Source organism: Mytilus californianus, unplaced genomic scaffold (genome assembly GCF_021869535.1).
Source record: "Mytilus californianus isolate M0D057914Y unplaced genomic scaffold, xbMytCali1.0.p SCAF_1, whole genome shotgun sequence".
Lineage (NCBI taxonomy): Eukaryota > Metazoa > Mollusca > Bivalvia > Mytilida > Mytilidae > Mytilus > Mytilus californianus.
Window position 1 is genome coordinate 127209650 of NW_026262581.1, and position 24941 is coordinate 127234590.

Sequence of the window (24941 nt, forward strand, 5' to 3'; positions counted from 1 at the left end):
TCATAATTAAAAACCCCACCCCTTGCACGTGAAAAGTGGTGTATATTTAAAGTGACAATCTATTAAAGTAAAGACAGCAAATGTCATATCGTTCAGTTTTGTGTTGTTGGGTTGATGCTTTATTGACGTATGCCTTGCATCTTCTATTATTCATATTTATGTTTTATGTGTCAAAAAGTTGGAACATATTTACTAAAGACTGAAAATATTATCGCATTTTATAACTGATGTTTACCATTTAAAAAGAAATCTATTTCACGCCCTCCCCCCTGTTCTTAGACATACCCAAGAAAACAAAACAATACAAAAAGAAAAAGTAAAAGAAAAACACCAAAAAATCGTTTTCCACGCATAATAAGAAACAAAACAAGCTACTTCTATCGGAGGTTAGCTTACGATGTATAGGGTTTGAAAACCTTATATAGTACACAATTTGCGAAATTTCCTCAGAGAAGGTATTGGCTAAAATCTGGAACATTATATACGTATTATATACGTTTTTAGGTTTTTTGGCATTTATCGTCTTTTTAGAAGTTGTGAAGCGTGCAGATTAAAACTAAATAGTCCAAAAATTCTTGAGCAATGAATCAATCAATAAACGAGTCTTTATCATGTGGTTTTTCATGATAACAAGCCAAATTTTGCAAAACTTTCCTATTTTACGTATTAACTTTACTTTTTCAGTAAATAATTGTTACATATAAGTTTTCATTGAAACATTTATAATCTTACCACAGTCGAGCACTGCTGGGAACTTAGCCCGTCACGGGCCTGAGTCAAATATGTACGTACGTTTAGGCGACGACATCAATTCTTATATGCAGCTTTCGCCATATCTTTCTTAATCCTGTTATAAGATAAAAGGGGGAGGTTTGGGATCTACATATTTTTTTTTAAGTTTTAACCCCGTTACATTTTCATAAGCCCGTTCCACGTCAGCTACCTTGTCGGTAGTTGTCGTATGTCATATCGTAAAGTTTTTAATTTATCTAGAGAATTAAGTATTAATAGCAGATCTTTGATTGTTTCTGTTGAATTTATATGTATCTTTCATGAAATCGAGACAATTTAGAGCGAGACATATTGTGAGGTCACCTGTTCATTTGTTCAAGACTATATGTCTCCATCTAGATGCTTGTCTTTATTGTTTCTGTCACTGGGCTGCTGTTTCATTGACGTATAACCACATCTGATTCTCCATCTATTTCACACTTAATTTCCCGTATACACTGCTGACTGAAAAATATATATGTATAAATCTGATAGCACTTATATGGCATATTGTAAGGACACCTGTCTATTGTTGAAGACTTCACGTCTCCCTCTAGATGTTTTTTGTGTTATTCCTGTCGTTCCGTTGGTGTCTCATTGATGTATACCTCACATCTCCTTTTATTCATGTAGTACTTAAATTTCCTTGTGCACTGATGGCTGCAAAACATATTATCATATAAATCTGATAGCACTGGCAGTTTTTCTTTGCGGATTGATTTAATTATTTTCTGCTTAACGTCCAGTGGCAAATATTTCATGCATATTTAAGCATTGTGTCAGAAAATCAAATCGTAAAGATATTGCACATGTGTCTACTTTAGCACTTGCTTTTTAGTATTTTATGTGTGAAGAAAGAATGATTTTTCCAGAAACACACACACGCACTTGCTTCAAATGTGTTTTCTGGATGTCAAGCGAAAAATGAAGTAATTAACACACAAACACACTTACACGAACAATTTAGGGAAATAAGCGCAGACGTCTTTGCACTCTCTACGTACGTCTTACTAATTTTCTTCAGATATATAATGAAAATCATGGAAATTGAAAAGAAGAGGAAATGAAAAAAAAAAAAAAAAAACTCTCCTTCTTTCGTGATTCTATGTTTTTATATCAACAATATTCAGACTCTTTTTGAAATGATTTTGTGACTCTTAAAAGATCCGTTTTCAATATGCAATTGTCCTTGTTCTGTAATATTCTGTCTGTGTGACTACTTTAACTGCTTCTTCAGCAGTGTTAACGTTTGATTCTTCCTCTTACACTGCCGATTTCTCTGATCCTCTCCCTGGTTTTTTTTTATTAGACGACTGATTAAATTGAATTCCTCTATACATGGTCAACTAAGTGGATTGTTCCTCCGTAGTTCCGTTACATCTGGTACCATATTGACATCAACTTCGACTTACGACTTATTTTCTTTTGCTCACAGAATGGTTATGTCAGTGTGACTCTGACTTCGACAGAAAATAGACTCTAGCAGTTTTAATCGTTTATTCTGTAATTATGCTGTTTCTTAGTATGTTGCCGATACCACACTGTGATATAAAATGTACATCTATACTCAGATTGACGGCATGACACAACACTGTTACTCAACTATTTTACGTATAGGTCTGCGCTAAAATTCTAAGTGTTTGCTAATATACTTCACTATAATGACGTCATAATTAAAAACCCCACCCCTTGCACGTGAAAAGTGGTGTATATTTAAAGTGACAATCTATTAAAGTAAAGACAGAAAATGTCATATCGTTCAGTTTTGTGTTGTTGGGTTGCTGTTTTATTGACGTATGCCTTGCATCTTCTATTATTCATATTTATGTTTTATGTGTCAAAAAGTTGGAACATATTTACTAAAGACTGAAAATATTATCGCATTTTATAACTGATGTTTACCATTTAAAAAGAAATCTATTTCACGCCCTCCCCCCTTTTCTTAAACATACCCAAGAAAACAAAACAATACAAAAAGAAAAAGTAAGAGGAAAAACACCAAAAAATCGTTTTCCACGCATAATAAGAAACAAAAAAAGCCGCTACTTCTATCGGAGGTTAGCTTACGATGTAAAGGGTTTGAAAACTTTATAAAGTACACAATTTGCGAAATTTCCTCAGAGAAGGTATTGGCTAAAGTCTGGAACATTATATACGTAATATATACGTTTTTAGGTTTTTTGGCATTTTTCGTCTTTTTAGAAGTTGTGAAGCGTGCAGATTAAAACTAAATAGTCCAAAAATTCTTGAGCAATGAATCAATCAATAAACGAGTCTTTATCATGTGGTTTTTCATGATAACAAGCCAAATTTTGCAAAACTTTCCTATTTTACGTATTAACTTACCTTTTTCAGTAAATAATTGTTACATATAAGTTTTCATTGAAACATTTATAATCTTACCACAGTCGAGCACTGCTGGGAACTTAGGCCGTCACGGGCCTGAGTCAAATATGTACGTACGTTTAGGCGACGACATCAATTCTTATATGCAGCTTTCGCCATATCTTTCTTAATCCTGCTATAAGATAAAAGGGGGAGGTTAGGAACTACATTTTTTTTTTGAATTTTAACCCCGTTACATTTTCATAAGCCCGTTCCACGTCAGCAACCTTGTCGGTAGTTGTCGTATGTCATATCGGAATGTTTTGACTTTATTTAGAGAATTGAGTATTAATAGCAGATCTTTGATTGTTTCTGTTGAATTTATACGTATCTTTCATGAAATCGAGACAATTTAGAGCGAGACATATTGTGTGGTCACCTGTTCATTTGTTCAAGACTATATGTCTCCATCTAGGTGCTTGTCTTAATTGTTTCTGTCACTGGGATGCTGTTCCATTGACGTATAACCCACATCTGATTCTCCATCTATTTCACACTTAATTTTCTGTATACACTGCTGACTCAAAAATATATATGTATAGATCTGATAGCACTTATATGACATATTGTAAGGACACCTGTCTATTGTGTCAAACTTCACGTCTCCCTCTAGATGTTTTTTGTGTTATTCCTGTCGTTCGGTTGGTGTCTCATTGATGTATACCTCACATCTCCTTTTATTCATGTAGTACTTAAATTTCCTTGTGCACTGATGGCTGCAAAACATATTATCATATAAATCTGATAGCACTGGCAGTTTTTCTTTGCGGATTGATTTAATTGTTTTCTGCTTAACGTCCAGTGGCAAATATTTCATGCATATTTAAGGTAGATTCATGGTATACCGCCATCTTGGATTGTACAATCCCAGTACAAAATCGGTCTAGTTATTTGCCTAAATCTGCAAATTTGGAGACAGATTTACGATTTATTGGTTAGGCTGTTTATTTACGTAAATAAAAATTGGTGATTTATTGTATAAGTCAAAATATTTAAACAAATATCAAATTTTGTGTTTTTTGAATCATTTTTTTGAAATAAGCCATTTCAGGGAAGATAACTCTTTTAGTAAAAAATATATACTGGACTGATAGGGAAATTTTTAATTTTTACTTGTAGCAAGAAAACAAGTTCGGTGACACAATTTTTTCTTTTTATTTTCTTAAAACATATTATAAAACCTATCTTCTCACAATTTATTTCAAAATTCTATCTCATAGATTTTTTTTTATGCACACAAATGTGTTTTTTCATGAACAATCTAACCAAATTTAGGCAATTTTCAACGACTCGTAGCTTAGAAAATAGCACGGTGACCCATATTTTTTATTATATTTTTGAAAAAAGCATAGTAAAATCTTCATTTTCGCAAAGTATAAGAAAAATCTATCTCAGGAAATATATACCTATGATCTACCTTAAGCATTGTCTCAGAAAATCAAATCGTAAAGATATTGCAAATGTGTCTACTTTAGCATTTGATTTTTAGTATTTTCTGTGTGAAGAAAGAATGATTTTTCCAGAAACACACACACGCACTTGCTTCAAATGTGTTTTCTGGATGTCAAGCGAAAAATGAAGTAATTAACACACAAACACACTTACACGAACAATTTAGGGAAATAAGCGCAGACGTATTTGCACTCTCTACGTACGTCTTACTAATTTACTTGAGATATATAATGAAAATCATGGAAATCGAAAAGAAGAGGAAAATTAGAAAAATTAAAAACTCTCCTTCTGTCGTGATTCTATGTTTTTATAACAACAATAATCAGACTCTTTTTGAAATGATTTTGTGACTCTTAAAAGATCCGTTTTGAATATGCAATTGTCCTTGTTCTGTAATATTCTGTCTGTGTGACTACTTTAACTGCTTCTTCCGCAGTGTTAACGTTTGATTCTTCCTCTTACACTGCCGATTTCTCTGATCCTCTCCCTGGTTTTTTTTATTAGACGACTGATTCAATTGAATTCCTCTATACATGGTCAACTAAGTGGATTGTTCCTCCGTAGTTCCGTTACATCTGTTACCATATTGATGTCAACTTCGACTTACGACTTATTTTCTTTTGCTCACAGAATGGTTATGTCAGTGTGACTCTGACTTCGACAGAAAATAGACTCTAGCAGTTTTAATCGTTTATTCTGTAATTATGCTGTTTCTTAGTCTGTTGCCGATACCACACTGTGATATAAAATGTACATCTATACTCAGATTGACGGCATGACACAACACTGTTACTCAACTATTTTACGTATAGGTCTGCGCTAAAATTCTAAGTGTTTGCTAATATACTTCACTATAATGACGTCATAATGAAAAACCCCACCCCTTGCACTTGAAAAGTGGTGTAGATTTAAAGTAGCAATCTATTAAAGTAAAGACAGCGAATGTCATATCGTTCAGTTTTGTGTTGTTGGGTTGCTGTTTTATTGACGTATGCCTTGCATCTTCTTTTATTCATATTTATGTTTTATGTGTCAAAAAGATGGAACATATTTACTAAAGACTGAAATTCTTATCGCATTTTATAACTGATGTTTACCATTTAAAAAGAAATCTATTTCACGCCCTCCCCCCTTTTCTTAAAAATACCCAAGAAAACAAAACAATACAAAAAGAAAAAGTAAAAGAAAAACACCAAAAAATCGTTTTCCTCGCATAATAAGAAACAAAACAAGCTACTTCTATCGGAGGTTAGCTTACGATGTATAGGGTTTGAAAACCTTTTATAGTACACAATTTGCGAAATTTCCTCAGAGAAGGTATTGGCTAAAATCTGGAACATTATATACGTATTATATACGTTTCTAGGTTTTTTGGCATTTTTCGTCTTTTTAGAAGTTGTGAGGCGTGCAGATTAAAACTAAATAGTCCACAAATTCTTAAGCAATGAACCAATCATAAAACGAGTCTTTATCATGGGGTTTTTCATGATAACAAGCCAAATTTTGCAAAACTTTCATATTTTACGTATTAACTCACCTTTTTCAGTAAATAATTGTTACATATAAGTTTCCATTGAAACATTTGTAATCTTACCACAATCGAGCACTGCTGGGAACTTAGCCAAAAATAAAAATACAAGTTAAAATTAGTTTAAAATAAAGGGCGAGATAAGCCCCAAGACCTGTTGAATTCCCATTTGTTATACTTTGTGTTAAAGGGGCGAAATAAGCTCAATCCCCTAAAAAAAAAAAAAAAAAAAAAAAAAAAAATTAGCCAAAAATAAAAAATATAAAAAATATAAAAAACCAAAAAATATAAAAAAGTAAAAATATATAAAAAATAAAGTAAAAATATAAAATAAATAAAATATAAAAAATATAAAAAAAAAAAAAAAAAAACTTAGCCCGTCACGGGCCTGAGTCAAATATGTACGTACGTTTAGGCGACGGCATCAATTCTTATATGCAGCTTTCGCCATATCTTTCTTAATCCTTTTATGAGATAAAAGGGGGAGGTTTGGGATCTACATATTTTTTTTAAATTTTAACCCCGTTACATTTTCATAAGCCCGTTCCACGTCAGCAACCTTGTCGGTAGTTTTCGTATGTCATATCGTAATGTTTTTACTTTATTTAGAGAATTGAGTATTAATAGCAGATCTTTGATTGTTTCTGTTGAATTTATATGTATCTTTCATGAAATCGAGACAATTTAGAGAGAGACATATTGTGTGGTCACCTGTTCATTTGTTCAAGACTATATGTCTCCATCTAGATGCTTGTCTTTATTGTTTCTGTCACTGGGCTGCTGTTCCAATGACGTATAACCCAAATATGATTCTCCATCTATTTCACACTTAATTTTCCGTATACACTGCTGATTGAAAAATATACATGTATAAATCTGATAGCACTTATATGACATATTGTAAGGACACCTGTCTATTGTTGAAGACTTCACGTCTCCCTCTAGATGTTTTTTGTGTTATTCCTGTCGTTCGGTTGGTGTCTCATTGATGTATACCTCACATCTCCTTTTATTCATGTAGTACTTAATTGTTTTCTGCTTAACGTCCAGTGGCAAATATTTCATGCATATTTAAGCATTGTGTTAGAAAATCAAATCGTAAAGATATTGCACATGTGTCTACTTTAGCACTTGCTTTTTAGTATTTTCTGTGTGAAGAAAGAATGATTTTTCCAGAAACACACACACGCACTTGCTTCAAATGTGTTTTCTGTATGTCAAGCGAAAAATGAAGTAATTAACACACAAACACACTTACACGAACAATTTAGGGAAATAAGCGCAGACGTCTTTGCACTCTCTACGTACGTCTTACTAATTTTCTTGAGATATATAATGAAAATCATGGAAATCGAAAAGAAGAGGAAATGAAAAAAAAAAAAAAAAAAACTCTCCTTCTTTCGTGATTCTATGTTTTTATATCAACAATATTCAGACTCTTTTTGAAATGATTTTGTGACTCTTAAAAGATCCGTTTTGAATATGCAATTGTCCTTGTTCTGTAATATTCTGTCTGTGTGACTACTTTAACTGCTTCTTCAGCAGTGTTAACGTTTGATTCTTCCTCTTACACTGCCTATTTCTCTGATCCTCTCCCTGGTTTTTTTTATTAGACGACTGATTAAATTGAATTCCTCTATACATGGTCAACTAAGTGGATTGTTCCTCCGTAGTTCCGTTACATCTGGTACCATATTGACATCAACTTCGACTTACGACTTATTTTCTTTTGCTCACAGAATGGTTATGTCAGTGTGACTCTGACTTCGACAGAAAATAGACTCTAGCAGTTTTAATCGTTTATTCTGTAATTATGCTGTTTCTTAGTCTGTTGACGATACCACACTGTGATATAAAATGTACATCTATACTCAGATTGACGGCATGACACAACACTGTTACTCAACTATTTTACGTATAGGTCTGCGCTAAAATTCTAAGTGTTTGCTAATATACTTCACTATAATGACGTCATAATTAAAAACCCCACCCCTTGCACGTGAAAAGTGGTGTATATTTAAAGTGACAATCTATTAAAGTAAAGACAGCAAATGTCATATCGTTCAGTTTTGTGTTGTTGGGTTGCTGTTTTATTGACGTATGCCTTGCATCTTCTTTTATTCATATTTATGTTTTATGTGTCAAAAAGTTGGAACATATTTACTAAAGACTGAAAATATTATCGCATTTTATAACTGATGTTTACCATTTAAAAAGAAATCTATTTCACGCCTTCCCCCCTTTTTTTAAAAATACCCAAGAAAACAAAACAATATAAAAAGAAAAAGTAAGAGGAAAAACACCAAAACATCGTTTTCCACGCATAATAAGAAACAAAAAAAAGCCGCTACTTCTATCAGGGGTTTGCTTACGATGTATAGGGTTTGAAAACCTTATAAAGTACACAATTTGCGAAATTTCCTCAGAGAAGGTATTGGCTAAAGTCTGGAACATTATATACGTATTATATACGTTTTTAGGTTTTTTGGCATTTTTCGTCTTTTTAGAAGTTGTGAAGCGTGCAGATCAAAACTAAATAGTCCAAAAATTCTTGAGCAATGAATCAATCAATAAACGAGTCTTTATCGTGTGGTTTTTCATGATAACAAGCCAAATTTTGCAAAACTTTCCTATTTTACGTATTAACTTACCTTTTTCAGTAAATAATTGTTACATATAAGTTTTCATTGAAACATTTATAATCTTACCACAGTCGAGCACTGCTGGGAACTTAGCCCGTCACGGGCCTGAGTCAAATATGTACGAACGTTTAGGCGACGACATCAATTCTTATATGCAGCTTTCGCCATATCTTTCTTAATCCTGTTATAAGATAAAAGGGGGAGGTTAGGAACTACATATTTTTTTAAAGTTTTAACCCCGTTACATTTTCATAAGCCCGTTCCACGTCAGCAACCTTGTCGGTAGTTGTCGTATGTCATATCGTAATGTTTTTACTTTATTTAGAGAATTGAGTATTAATAGCAGATCTTTGATTGTTTCTGTTGAATTTATATGTATCTTTCATGAAATCGAGACAATTTAGAGCGAGACATATTGTGTGGTCACCTGTTCATTTGTTCAAGACTATATGTCTCCATCTAGATGGTTGTCTTAATTGTTTCTGTCACTGGGCTGCTGTTCCATTGACGTATAACCCACATCTGATTCTCCATCTATTTCACACTTAATTTTCTGTATACACTGCTGACTCAAAAATATATATGTATAAATCTGATAGCACTTATATGACATATTGTAAGGACACCTGTCTATTGTTGAAGACTTCACGTCTCCCTCTAGATGTTTTTTTGTGTTATTCCTGTCGTTCGGTTGGTGTCTCATTTATGTATACCTCACATCTCCTTTTATTCATGTAGTACTTAAATTTCCTTGTGCACTGATGGCTGCAAAACATATTATCATATAAATCTGATAGCACTGGCAGTTTTTCTTTGCGGATTGATTTAATTGTTTTCTGCTTAACGTCCAGTGGCAAATATTTCATGCATATTTAAGCATTGTCTCAGAAAATCAAATCGTAAAGATATTGCAAATGTGTCTACTTTAGCACTTGATTTTTAGTATTTTCTGTGTGAAGAAAGAATGATTTTTCCAGAAACACACACATGCACTTGCTTCAAATGTGTTTTCTGGATGTCAAGCGAAAAATGAAGTAATTAACACACAAACACACTTACACGAACAATTTAGGGAAATAAGCGCAGACGTATTTGCACTCTCTACGTACGTCTTACTAATTTTCTTGAGATATATAATGAAAATCAAGGAAATCGAAAAGAAGAGGAAAATTAAAAAAATTAAAAACTCTCCTTCTGTCGTGATTCTATGTTTTTATAACAACAATAATCAGACTCTTTTTGAAATGATTTTGTGACTCTTAAAAGATCCGTTTTGAATATGCAATTGTCCTTGTTCTGTAATATTCTGTCTGTGTGACTACTTTAACTGCTTCTTCAGCAGTGTTAACGTTTGATTCTTCCTCTTACACTGCCGATTTCTCTGATCCTCTCCCTGGTTTTTTTTATTAGACGACTGATTAAATTGAATTCCTCTATACATGGTCAACTAAGTGGATTGTTCCTCCGCAGTTCCGTTACATCTGGTACCATATTGACGTCAACTTCGACTAACGACTTATTTTCTTATGCTCACAGAATGGTTATGTCAGTGTGACTCTGACTTCGACAGAAAATAGACTCTAGCAGTTTTAATCGTTTATTCTGTAATTATGCTGTTTCTTAGTCTGTTGCCGATACCACACTGTGATATAAAATGTATATCTATACTCAGATTGACGGCATGACACAACACTGTTACTCAACTATTTTACGTATAGGTCTGCGCTAAAATTCTAAGTGTTTGCTAATATACTTCACTATAATGACGTCATAATTAAAAACCCCACCCCTTGCACGTGAAAAGTGGTGTATATTTAAAGTGACAATCTATTAAAGTAAAGACAGCAAATGTCATATCGTTCAGTTTTGTGTTGTTGGGTTGCTGTTTTATTGACGTATGCCTTGCATCTTCTTTTATTCATATTTATGTTTTATGTGTCAAAAAGTTGGAACATATTTACTAAAGACTGAAAATATTATCGCATTTTATAACTGATGTTTACCATTTAAAAAGAAATCTATTTCACGCCCTCCCCCCTTTTCTTAAAAATACCCAAGAAAACAAAACAATACAAAAAGAAAAAAGTAAAAGAAAAACACCAAAAAATCGTTTTCCGCGCATAATAAGAAACAAAACAAGCTACTTCTATCGGATGTTAGCTTACGATGTATAGGGTTTGTAATTGATAACCTTATATAGTACACAATTTGCGAAATTTCCTCAGAGAAGGTATTGGCTAAAATCTGGAACATTATATACGTATTATATACGTTTTTACGTTTTTCGGCATTTTTCCTCTTTTTGGAAGTTGTGAAGCGTGCAGATTAAAACTAAATAGTCCAAAAGTTCTTAAGCAATTATTCAATCATAAAACGAGTCTTTATCATGGGGTTTTTCATGATAACAAGCCAAATTTTGCAAAACTTTCATATTTTACGTATTAACTTACCTTTTTCAGTAAATAATTGTTACATATAAGTTTTCATTGAAACATTTATAATCTTACCATAGTTGAGCACTGCTGGAAATTTAGCCCGTCACGGGCCTGATTCAAATATGTACGTACGTTTAGGCGACGGCATCAATTCTTATATGCAGCTTTCGCCATATCTTTCCTAATCCTGTTAAAAGATAAAAGGGGGAGGTTTGGGATCTACATATTTTTTTTAAGTTTTAACCCCGTTATATTTTCATGAGCCCGTTCCACGTCAGCAACCTTGTCGGTAGTTGTCGTATGTCATATCGTAATGTTTTTACTTTATTTAGAGAATTGTGTATTAATAGCAGATCTTTGATTGTTTCTGTTGAATTTATATGTATCTTTCATGAAATCGAAATAATTTAGAGCGAGACATATTGTGTGGTCACCTGTTCATTCGTTCAAGACTGTGTCAAGCGAAAAATAAAGTAATTAACACACTGACACAAACACACAATAGAATTTCATAGCATACACATATTTCAATTCATTAAAACTTGATTCAAATCATTCACATGAAGTTTAAGAGACATAAAAACAAATAAGATAGATGAATATTATTTTTCTTACTCGTCTTTCTATCTTTCCTTTCTCTATCTTGTTTGTTTTTTATGTCTCTTAAATTTCATTTGTTTGATTTGAATCAAGTTTTAATGAATTGAAATGTATACACTGTATGCTATGAAATTCTATTGATTTTAGTATCATAGGAAAAGACAATTTATGATGGACTGACTAACTTAATGAGTTTAATCCTTTTTGCGATATTTTGCAAATAAAATATGTTTAAACTAAATTAACAGTGTTGTTTAATGCAACACAGTAATAATACCGAATTCCTATACCTGATATTTGTATGGCATTGTTGAAATGGCAGAGTTCCTGAAGGTTAACAGTGATATCATTTATGCTGGTTTATCAATAATAGCACCATCATATTCCCGCCCGTCATATTCAAGGTTGTTTTAACACCAAGTGCATTTCAATGAAAAAAGAAGAGTGTTACATTTGTGAAAAAGTCAGACATGAAGAGACGTGTAGCGATTATTGGTGCCGGCTGTAGTGGTCTAACAGCAATAAAAGCATGCCTAGAGGAACATCTACAACCTGTCTGCTTTGAGCGAGAAGATGATATTGGAGGACTGTGGAACTATAACGATGAACCCAAACTTGGAAAAGGAAGCGTGTTCAGAAGTACTGTTATCAATGTAAGTAAAGAAATGATGGCGTTCAGTGATTTCCCTCCACCAAGACATTACGCTACGTATGCTCCCCATCGTCAAGTCTTGGAGTACTTCAAGTTGTATGCAGAGAACTTTGGACTGCGTGAGTTCATTAGATTTGATACAAGTGTTGAGAAGGTTGAACAGGCTGACGACTATGAAAAGACAGGACGATGGACAGTTACCTTTCGAAAGGAGACAACTAATGATGTAAAAACAGAAATATTTGACGGCGTAATGGTATGTACCGGACATCATACATTCCCTCACATGCCAGTATTTTATGGGAAGAGACAATTCAGGGGAAGAATAATGCATTCACACAGCTACAGAGACAGCACAGAATTTGAAGACAAAACAGTTCTTATAGTTGGTGAGTCCTCATAGTTTCTATTTTCGAGTCAAATGTTATTGTTAGATTTCTACTTTCAAAAAGATATGGGCTTCTTTATTTGTTGTGTGTAGACATTTGAAATAAATCTTTGAAATTATTTTCAACTAATTTGAACCCAACCTCAAATATATTCACGTACCAAACTGATTTGATAATCCCGTAGACCGAAAACATTGTCGTCATTAATTTTAAACGCTAATAGTAAGATACATTGTAAAAATATCACAAATGATCCGTTTTCTTTGTTTTGTAATCAAATTTTCGTAAAATGGTCATACTCTAGGAGAGGGGGCTTTATTGATATCACCGTGTCCGTCTGTCCGTCCGTCCGTTCGTCCAAGGATTATTTTCGTCACAATTTTCTCATAAACGGCTGAACAAAATGACTTCATATGTGGCAAGCAGATTGACATTGATGAGATGTAACGTGTGTGCACTGTTCGGATCTTTCAGATACCTAATTCCGGTTTTCCGATACTTTGAAATTTTCACTATGTTGAATGAACTTGAAAATTTTCGTCATATATTTCTTTGATAAGATCGGACAGAATGCATGTGTGCTTTTCGGATCTACTTTCTGTTGTCCAAAACTTTGAATTATGCGTGGGGTATGGTTATTGCAAATTAAGGACAAAAGCACAGGGTGATATATTTATTCAAGTTTTCGATCTTAGGTCATTTTTGTGAATTTTGTTTCATTTGATATTACACTACATTGAGTTTAATATTCTATTTTTTATTTACAGGTTTGGGAAATTCGGGAGTTGATATAGCAGTTGATCTGTGTAAACATGCAAAGCAGGTACAATGTTCTTATTTTACAAATTGTTAATTTTTTATACAGACAAATCGGTGAATGGATTTTGTTAGCGCTCTTAGAATTTTTTTTTAATATCAAAGACCTGAATTTTTTTTTCAGTTTTGAATATTGAATATAAGAATCAAAATTGCTGTTAATTTTCTCATTATTTTCATGTACTTTCAGGAAGTTTTCCTTTTAAATAAAACTCTTTAGTTTTCAGCACATTAGAGTTATAAGGTTGTTCACTTTATTTAAATCTGGACCATATTAAAATTACTTTTCTATAAAATGAGGATATGTGGTATGATTGCCAATGAGACAACTATGCAACAGAGTTCACATGAAACTTTATGATTTGTTATATTGAGTGATTACATGAACAGTTCATGGCAATACATCATTAAAAGATACCACATGATTGCGAGTATTTAACCGCTGTATATTAACTTTTGATATCTTTTCTTTCAATTAAGTTTTCCAAGTAGAAATATCATTATCATTATATGTTTTTTTTTCGTATATCGTGTTTCATTTAACATGCGATAGCAGCTAGCTAATGTCGACTAATTGATTCTTTATCCTATAAAAATGTATATTCGGAGACAACTTATTGCAGATATAACAAAAATAATTAATTTAGCAACAGTTGTTTACCGAAAAAGGAGGTCTCGATGCCTGAACTATACAGAAGAATTAAATCAGCTGACTCAAACCATATTTGTGGTACAGTTTAATTCAATATCAGCAATATTTACAGACCACAAATAAAACGAGAGGAGTCCTGTTTCAGGACAAATCTTAATGAGTGATAGGATACAATTCTTCGGTTTCTATTTAAAATATGCAACTATTAAAGAAATATTTTCACATCAGGTAGTCATTAAACTTCCCAAATTAGAAGAATAAATAATCTCATTTTCAATAAATTTTCATTCATCTCCATAAATGAAAATCAATATCTTATCAAAAACAATTTACACGTTTGTAATATTGAAATTTTGTCTTTTGTAATTCATATTTTGAATGTGACAATTATGAATGGCCAAAAACAAAATTTGATTTAACACTTTCAAAAAGAATATAGTGCTAAAATCGAAAGAGTTATAAAGTTCAATATATTCAAAACTGCTGTTAATGAGGGCATGATTTCAGATGTTTAGAAATTTTAATCTACCTAAACAGTTTTACAAATTTGTTACTTAGTATCATTAGCCAACTCCTTTTTATCGACCACTTTAGCCTACCTTATAGACAAATAAATAAGTCCAGTAAACCAACACTGTCCGAAAGTAAGGTCGGGTAGAGCTACCAAAATGGATACTAATTAACACAAGAACCTTACAAATTCGTTTCGTATCTGTAATTGTAGTAAAAGAGAGGCGAAATATACCAAAGGGACATTCAAACTCATAAGTCGAAAAATTAGCTGACAACTGAAAAAGACCCTAAGACAAACAACAGTATACAAAACACAACATGGAAAAACAAAGGACTGAGCATGTGGCACCCGTCGTGTTGCTCATGTTAGTACAAATCCGGTGATAAGTCTTATTCGGTAGGTCACAGTCGGGGAAAGGAGGACGGGATTGTTGTTACGACAATTGGAACATATCCGTCGTCATTTGTGAAACAGATATTTCATAACGGTCAACCAACTCTTAATGGCAGTAAATGTTCAACATCAAATATTTCATACTATTGTGTACTGGCGTCAATTTATCTCCATTGAAATCGCAAATAAAGCAATATAGTTCTCCCAAAATACAATAATCCCGTGCCAAAAAATGATTAAAGCCACAAGTTGTTTATTTAATATAATTTATTTTCGTTTTGGAGAAAAGTGTAGCGGCCATAAATATAACACTCACAAACTCTACTCTGTCTGAATGAATCAAATTATGAATACATTTATTAAGCCCCGGTCACACCTTACCGGATAGCGCGAATGGACGCCAAAGGGATAACTTTTTTTCAATCCGTTTATGTCCATTAGACGTCCGTTCTTATCCGTTAGACGTCCGTCCATATCCGTTTCATGTCCGTTCAGAGTCTGTTTTATCCGTCGACGTCCGTTCTGTCCGGTGGAAAATTTTGAGCATGTTCAATACTTTGAACGGACTTCCAACGGATCAAGTGTCCGTTGAACGTCCGGTAGGCGTCCGTTTTTTACGGTACTCGTCCGTTCCGTTTCCGTTTTGTATCTGTTACTTGTCCGGTAGACCAATTCACCAACTAGGTTGGTCCCCTCCGTAAAATATTCAGTATGCCTTCTGAATATACAAATAGCTTGTCAATAACGGTCGGGTACCAGTCTATTCACCAACGGACTTCTAAAGGACGTATAACGGATAAAACGAATGATGAACGGATGTGAAACGGACATGAACGGAAGGATAATGGATAAAACGGATACGTACCGAATGTAAAACGGATAAATGCCAATTGAAAATTTCGCATCAGAAATGCCAATTATTGGTAGGTCAGATTTCTTGAGTGTCATGAATGTTTATAATTCACGATGGATCTTGGAGTAAGAGCACGTCTTCACTATCAAGCAATTCTTATTCAGGCCAGACTGAACTTAAATGTTGCAAATATAAACCTACTAGCTGTCGAAAGGAGAAGACAAAGGAGACGGTGGACATGGTCAGGCCGCTTTATTGGCATTTTTCTCTGACATTTTTTTCCTCTTCCTTTTCCACCCCTACCATTTGGCGGCATTTTGAAGAATAAACTAAAACCAGTTACACGAAAACTTTTTAATTATTTAAAAGGTCACGTGCATGTAATTTACATGTTGTTATTGCCGCCTTTAATTTTCCGCTTATCTTGTTCATCCGTTTTATCCGGTACGCTTCCGTTAGGTGTCCGTTTTATGCGGTACTCGTCCGTTGGATGTACGTTCGACATCCGTTATGTCCGGTACGTTTCCGTTTCTCGTACGTTGCATATAGAATACGTAGATAAAGAATCTATAGTATGTTTTTTTTTAATACTAATGCATTTAATGCAAGTGTGGTTGATATAGATAACAAACAAGCAGCCCAAAAAGAAAAAAAAAAGAAAAATAGATATCCATATATGTATAGTACACAATAAGTTGGATCAATTAAACATATAATAATTAGCCAAAAAGAAAGTAGAAATTAAGCATGTCCATGACTCATCCTGTGTCAGCAGCAAATAGGAAAGTATTATGGTTTCCTAAAGGCAGCTGACACCAGGGGGCGATACCTTATGGGCCATAGGCATGTAAAATGTGTGTAAATGTCTCTTTCCTACCTGTATCAAAAGCAAACAAGGAAGCATCATAGGTAACTTGAATGCAGTTGATACCAGGGGACGATGCCTCAAGGATATAAGAGAACATTTGAATAAATAATATATCTTAACAATTAATTCTTTTTTTCTTTTAATCGGCTAGTATGTTTGTGATATTCAGATGAATATAATTTTCTATGTCCAATCAAATGTATATACACACATAGATTTTCTTTAACTAATCTTCACTAAGGAAGATGTTTGTATATAAAATTACATATTATTTTAAGTAAACCAACATTTTCTACACTAAATAACCAGATAATTTTGTTTTGACTGCTCATATGATTAAAATAAGAATTATATTTTGCAATACTAGCTAACATACAATTTCTATCATCCTCAAATTTGTTACAATCAGTAGAAAATGAGCCTCATCTTCAACAGTATTGGAAGAACATTTATTACATATTCTGTTAATTCGAAGAATACCCTGATATCTACCTAATTCTATTTGTAATCTATGAGAAGATACACGTAATTTAGAAAAACTTCTTCTAAGTTCAAAATTCTTGATCAATGTTAGATATTTTTCAAAACCAAAATTTGTTTTATATAAAAGTTAGGTTTTCAGTTTACTGTCTTTTTTTTCCAACAGCTAATAAACAATATTGATAGCTTGGTTTGTATATATTTCTTAAATTTGTATAAGGATTCACAAAATGGAGCATTTATGGCATTTGTATAGTCAATACCAAGTATTTTAAAAATAACATTTATTGAACCATACCATGATGTTATATTCATGTGATGTAGTGTCTTTGATTGTGTATATGCCTCTTTTAATAGAGGAAAATTATTACCTAAATTCTCTAATCTATACCAGTACAATAACATTCCTTTTATAATATTAAAATATATTGGAAATCTTCCAAGTTCAGATACCACTGCTGCATTTGTTGTTTTCTTGTGTACCCCAAGTATAAATTTACAAAATTTTATATGAAGTTTCTCACAGGGTAAACCTGAATATAATTTTTCAAAAGATATATCTTCCTTCTTACATTTAGAGGAAAAAGAATTAAACATCCCCCATATTTCGCTACCATATAATAAAATGGGTTTTACAGTGTAAGCAAAAAAAAAGGAATACTTGTTTTTACATCAGGATTAAGTGATAAAAGATCTTTCCTTAATTTGAAATAAGCTTTCAAGGATTTTTTGTATAGTTCATTTTGAGCATAACTGAATGAACCAGATGAGCTTAAATATAAACCTAGGTATTTGTATTTTGAAACACATTCCAGATTTATATTCTGAAATGTGAATATCTGTTTTACATGTCTGCCTGCTTTGTTGAAAATCAGAACCTTTGTCTTATTAGTATTCACATTGAGACACCAATCTTTGCAAAATTTATCAAGCATTCCCAGCTTTTCTCGTAGTCCTTCAGCTGATGTAGATAATAAAACAATATCATCCGCTTACATTAAACAATGTAGATCTTTGTCATCGACATTAACTGGGTCTCTAGTATCGGACAAATATCTGGGCAAATCATTTATGAATATCTTGAATAAATCAGGACTGAGGTTGTCACCTTGTTTGACTCCAATATCTAATGGGAAAAAATCACTTACTTGATTTTGAATTTTGACACAATCATGCAAGATTTGCTAATTTCATACATACTTTTAATAATGTTATAAAAATAAGACCCAACCCCAATATCTAGTAGTTTAATCTTGATCCCTGTATGTATAACAGTATCAAAAGCCTTCTGAAAATCAACAAAACAGGCAAACAGTCTACCTTCTTTTGAATTACAGTATTTGTTAATAAGACAGTTTAAAATAAACATATGATCTGCAGTTCTGGCTTTCCTTGTGAATCCAATTTGACTATCATGTATAATATTATGTTCCTGAAGAAATGTTTTGAAGATGACTTTACTTAAAATTATCAATAAACACAAACAATGCAAGTCCTATGTAACCTATGTATATCAAAATCTGAATTCAAACAAATAGCATGGGGTCAGCCTATATCACCTGATATATATACATATGTATCACTGTATCATTATTTTCATTCTAAGGGCAAATAAATTTTATAAAAGTTTTGAATTCTCGCTTAATATCTTTTTTTTTTGTTGTAATTTGGTTGCTGTCTCATTGACGAATTACACATATTGCTTTTTATGCACAGTTTTAACATAAAAATGTTTCAAAAGGTGAATACACTGGATAATTTAGAGCTCGCATATTGATACAGACTTAATGCTGACCTCTAGATGTCGTTTGGTAGTTGTCTCATTCACGTTTAGCCTCACATCATTTTTTTTCAGTTACAAAAAAAAAAAAACTCAGAGTACTTTTGTCTGTATTTCTATGTTGAAAGTGTTTACTGGACAAATATGACGTTCATTGAAATCTAGACGCCAATGCAAGAAATATACTTTCCACAAGAAAACCCCATTATTTAACGGTAGTATTTAGAAAAATATAGATTTGTTACAGAAAAGCTCGTTTCAATATCTGCTGGTATTGTTGGAATGAATCAGATGGTTTTATGAAGTTAAGCCAACAAACTGTCATCATCAGTCATAACATTAAAGGGTCACATCTGCGATAAGTACGGGCAAATTACCAAACAGTTGTTTTCTCTTCGGATCTCTTCGCGCAGTTTCTCGAGGGATTGTAAAGTGGTATTTCTAAACACGACTACTAGGGGATTTTCAACGACCTTGACTACCAATGAGGGTCTCGCACGGTCTAAACACGTGCACATTTACAAACAGTTATTTTGCCTACGTGCAGTTACCCGGGAAAAGGTGGGTTATTTTTGCTGATTATTTGATTAGTGGTTACTATAGTAAAGTATAATCTATACTACTTAAATAACGAGGTCCATATCCGGCATGACGTAAAACCGACGAATCAAAGAATTTAACTTTATAATAACTAATATAGGACAATAGTGTTGTTTAAAAATTACTCCATTCCAGGGCCTTTTGTTTTCCACATAATAAATATTGCCAATAATTAACAAGTTCCGGGTCGAATCCGATACCGATACCAATAGTATATGTCACATGTAGTTTCTGGTAGTTAACTTCTGTAAATCCCTCCTCTTTCAGGAGAAACTGGAATTATTTCAGTAGTTGTTTTTATATTATAGTACACTGTTTAACAAGTCTGTTTTCTTCCACCTCAAATACCACTATTATGTTGGTTAATTAGTTAAATATTTGAATTTACTTTATAGTAAGTTTATTGTAGTAAGAAAACCAGGACGGGTTCAAACAGAAATTTTGAAAATAGAGAAAACTGTGCATCTTACAATCATCATGACTTTATCAGATGACAATACGAATACTAAAAATCCAGGCTAAAATAACGCATAGGTACTTTAATTCAGTCACGAACCCGCGATGTTACGGGTGTGTTCCAGTAATTATGGTATTTATAACGTTTTCAATATTAATAATTTTGAATATAAACTTTTAATAAAGGTCACGATTGTATCATCATGCTGAAATACATATACTTTTAACGTCACAGTATCCAACTTGCACCGAGTACACAAATCGCACCCATTTAGCAAAAAAAGCAGCAGAAATCTTACAAGTTTTCTTAGAGACTGAAAAATTTGTAATTTTATGATTTGACATTATGCATGTCTTTCAACATAGCTAAATATATTTAAATATACATAAAACGTTCACAGTATATATCAGCAGATGAAGTAATCACTGGAAAAAGTAAAATCTACGGAAAAGTCGCCATGCGACGTCCACAAAAAGTCAACTTTTAAAAATGAGCAATTAAAATATGTTACATGCATTCATTTATTTAGAAATGAATAGTAAGCATGGACTATTGTCAAATTGTTCCTAATATTTGGAGAAAAAAAAACAAAACATCAATTATTCGATTTTTACGGATGTGAATTTAAGCATGGATGCAATTTGGGTACTCCTCATTACTGAACCATGGACAGTCTGGAGGTCGATTCAAACCCATTTTTCTATGATTCAATATGAATTCAAAATTAGATTGGTGGAACTATAGAGTAAACAAGGATGTATCTACAACATAAACAAAGAATGGACATTTTTGTCTGGATCATAAATAAATTCGAACTGCAACATGCCATCATTTTCTTTCAACATAAAACAATCAGATATACCAATTCGTTGGAAATCGTTTGCTCCTTTTTGATATAATTATATACAAGTATGCGTGTAATCGAACAAAATTTAATGTATACTTCTTAATGATGTTTAAAGAAAAATCCTGAAAAAATGTCAATCGGAAAGAAGTTTTACCGGCGCTATGGTTGAAGGTCGTAGTTAAAGACCAAATCAACCAATTTACCATTTTACCATTAATGCTACCTGCATATAAATATTATAACAATACACTTAAAAACATTAACAATGTAACTATAGTGCAGGCATTTGTATAGCCAGTGCCGTATTAGCTATTCTGAAGTTGATGAGAAAATTGCTCATATAAGTACAAACCTTCTTTATATCCTAGGTTTATTTAAGTTCAAGAAGAGGTGCATGGGTTATAAGCAGAAAATTTCTTTGTGGAATTCCAGCTGATGCATTTGCAAACACCAGACTATTATTTTCCTTGCCTAAATCTTTCCTGAAGTGGGCATTTCAGTTTTTTGCCAATTTACATTTTAATCATGGATTATTCGGATTGAAACCAGAACACAGGTAAATATATTGTTTAAATTTATTTTTTTTTGAGTAACTTGATATGCAATTTCTGACTAAAACGCTGATTCTAATTTTAAAATATTGTATCATTGTTAGCAATTTAATATACAATGCAATCATTAAAAAATTTCATTTAAGATTTTCACTTTCACACTTTTGTTCGTACAGATTTTTTCTTTCTGTATTTTCCTTTTCCTTTCGTTTTTGAACTTTTCTAGTTTTACAGCTGATCCATATACCGTAGATTTTAATTTTAGTTAAATCTTGTTGATGGGCTATACACGTTTTTACCCTTAATTTTCTTTAATTCATATGTACTTCTAACTACTTGTATGTGATGACTTTACGATTGACGTTCCTTATCTGATAGGGAAGTGGACAAATTCAATTAAGAAATTAATCTTTATAACTTGATATCTGAACTGAAATATTTGTTTTAGAGGGCTCGAAACCCACCCTACAATCAGTGATGACCTTCCAGTAAGAATGTTATCAGCACAGGTGATCCTAAAACCAAACGTCCGGCATTTCACAGAAACTGGTGTTATTCTAGACAACAATGAATGTATTGAAGTTGATGATGTTATCTTTGCAACAGGTAAAAATACAGGATTTTCCGTTGATTCTTAAATATTGTGAGGACCGCCACTTTCAATGAAAATTATTGAACAAAGAAATTTAACAACTCATTTTGAATTGTTCCCCTTGAACCAGTTTATTTTCACGAGTCATACAAAATTTAGAATGTTTTTACTTGATCATCGAAACATCTGAACGCGGCATACAAAAAACTAACTGGAAGTGTTTAACGACCTTGACTGGATGTACATCCCTCGCACGGTCGGCATACAAAAAAGAAATAATAACGTACATAATGTGTTGCAATACCTATAATACTAGTCACGTGATGTGTGAGACGGTTTGATTTTATTACTTGCAAAAGAAACATGATGAAATGTGTGAGACGGTTTGATTTTATTACTTGCAAAAGAAACGTGATGAAATGTGTGAGACGGTTTGATTTTATTACTTGCAAAAGAAACGTGATGAAATGTGTGAGACGGTTTGATTACTGGCAAAAGAAGCGTAAGACTTTAAGTGTCTTTTTTTAGATTTAATTATGCATAAGAGAGATGTGTGCATAAGATCGTAACCCATCGAAGAATTAAAAAAAACAACAAAAGGCATAGAGAGGTCAACATACGGTTTTCAACAATAGACAAGTGTCTATAAAATATGCCAAGCTCTATTCCGCTCTGAATTTAGAAAAAAAAAATGAGAAAAATTGTGCATGAAATTAACAGAGATTTGTATTCTTCGGTTCTGATTCCATTTAAGATTGTTCTTATTTTTTGGCTTAAATCTACAAATACTGCATTTAACTATACCTGTAACAATAATTCACTTATCGCAATTGTTATACTCATATTTATATATATCACCAAACACATCAAAAGACAAGCTTCAATCATCAACAACATGCGTATGTGTACATCACATTCAACTTTACATTTTATCTTTAGGATATGATTTTAAATTTCCATTTATTGATGATCGATTGATATCAGTCGACAAGAACAAAGTATTTCTGTACAAGTATATGTTCCCGCCACACCTTCCTTACCCAACACTGGCAATTATTGGACTGGTCCAGGTTATTGGTGCTGTCATGCCAGTCTCAGAAATGCAATGTCGTTGGTTTACAAGACTTTTAAAAGGTATATTTATTAACGGAATTTCTGTAATTCTCCATTTGGTTTGTTCCTTATTTTTTTAACAGACTCGCATTAATTATTTCAAACAAAGGATTAAGTTTCGTTTTCCTGAATATCATAAATTTTAACATAAACTTATTATCAACGGTTTAAATGATATTTGAATACTCCTTGCTTTATTAGACGATACAATTTGAATTATCTCCCTTTGGTCCTCTAAATTAAAAAGATACTAGATAACCTGACTACAAATAACTAAACCAAAACTGAAAAGAGTAACGAACAGGTTTCTTTCTGGGTAACAAATGAAAAGAAGTGCATCTAATACAAAATGGAAAGTGGTGTGTTTAATTAGTACCAAATAGATTAAAATGATTACTAACACAGCACGGAAATGAATGTCCTTTCGTGTTATAATGGAATTTAAACTGCACTTAACATTAGAATTTAGAAATTTATCAGACATACAGCAGGGATATTTTAAAAAGCCTTCGACAAGGTTTGGCACTTAACCTTATTTTTTAAATTGAGGAAGCTCGGATTGAGTGATTTATTTTAAAAAGTAATTAAAGATAATTATAAAAACACATATTTGTGTGTAAAAACTAATAGTAACACACTAACTGAAAACTTCCCATCAGATATTGGTGTCCATCTAGGGGATAATCTGAGCCCTACATTGTTTAAACTTTTTATAAATGATTAACCAGAGATTTTTTTATTCTAACTGTTGCCCAGTTTCGTTAAAAAAACAGCACAACTTAACTGTTTAATGTATGCACAGGAAGGATATCAAAGGAAAAATTCACATTTAATGGCCAACTTATTAATAATGAGAAAAATTTAATTATCTTAGCATTATATTCACTGTCTCAGGCAGATTTACAGACGCTAAGTTCAATCTATATAATAAAGCAATATAAACCTTTTTTAAATTAAAAAGATATTTTACTCATTTTAAACCTAATATCAAAACTCTTTTACATCTTTTTGACCACATACTGAAGCCAATTTTATTATATAGCTCAGAAATTTGGGACCAATCCTCTCCAAATAAGTTATATTACAATCAAAAGGGGGATAACTATTTTTTTCCAAAAGTGTAAACATTTATTTATTGAAAAATTTCATGTTAAATTTTGTAAATATTCTCTACAGGTACCTAGAAGATCAACTAACCTAGCAATGATGGGAGAGTTGGGGCGATACTCCCTATCTCTTGGGGTTATTCTTAATATGTCTAAATTTTGGGTCAGACTATCAGAACAAAATAAATCCCTCATTAAAGAAGCATTTGAAGAATCTGAAATTTTATCTAAAAAATATAACAACAATTGGTTGGGTAGCATTTATTCATTATTTAAATGTCTTAGTTTGACCGCAGAATATTTGTTAAATCACAAATCTAATATAAAGTCAATTATCATTAAAAGACTCAGAATTAAATATGATGAAATTTGGTGCAATCAATTAAATAATGACAAACCTGGCATGGTGCAAGGAAATAAATTACGAACTTATAGACTATTCAAAAATAATATTGGCCTTGAAAA

The 24941-nt window shown here is 32.4% G+C and overlaps 1 protein-coding gene across 1 annotated transcript in view; it reads left to right on the forward strand.

Moving 5' to 3' along the window:
• Window positions 1-12282: 12282 nt before the first annotated feature.
• Window positions 12283-24941, forward strand: part of LOC127733738 (flavin-containing monooxygenase 5-like) — a 32703-nt gene continuing 20044 nt past the window's right edge. Inside the window, exons 1-5 of the mRNA XM_052243057.1 lie at window positions 12283-12854; window positions 13622-13677; window positions 21483-21670; window positions 22114-22271; window positions 23197-23391. Coding sequence (XP_052099017.1) covers window positions 12284-12854; window positions 13622-13677; window positions 21483-21670; window positions 22114-22271; window positions 23197-23391 — 1168 coding nt within the window. The 5' untranslated portion in view covers window position 12283. The remainder of the gene's footprint in view (window positions 12855-13621; window positions 13678-21482; window positions 21671-22113; window positions 22272-23196; window positions 23392-24941) is intronic.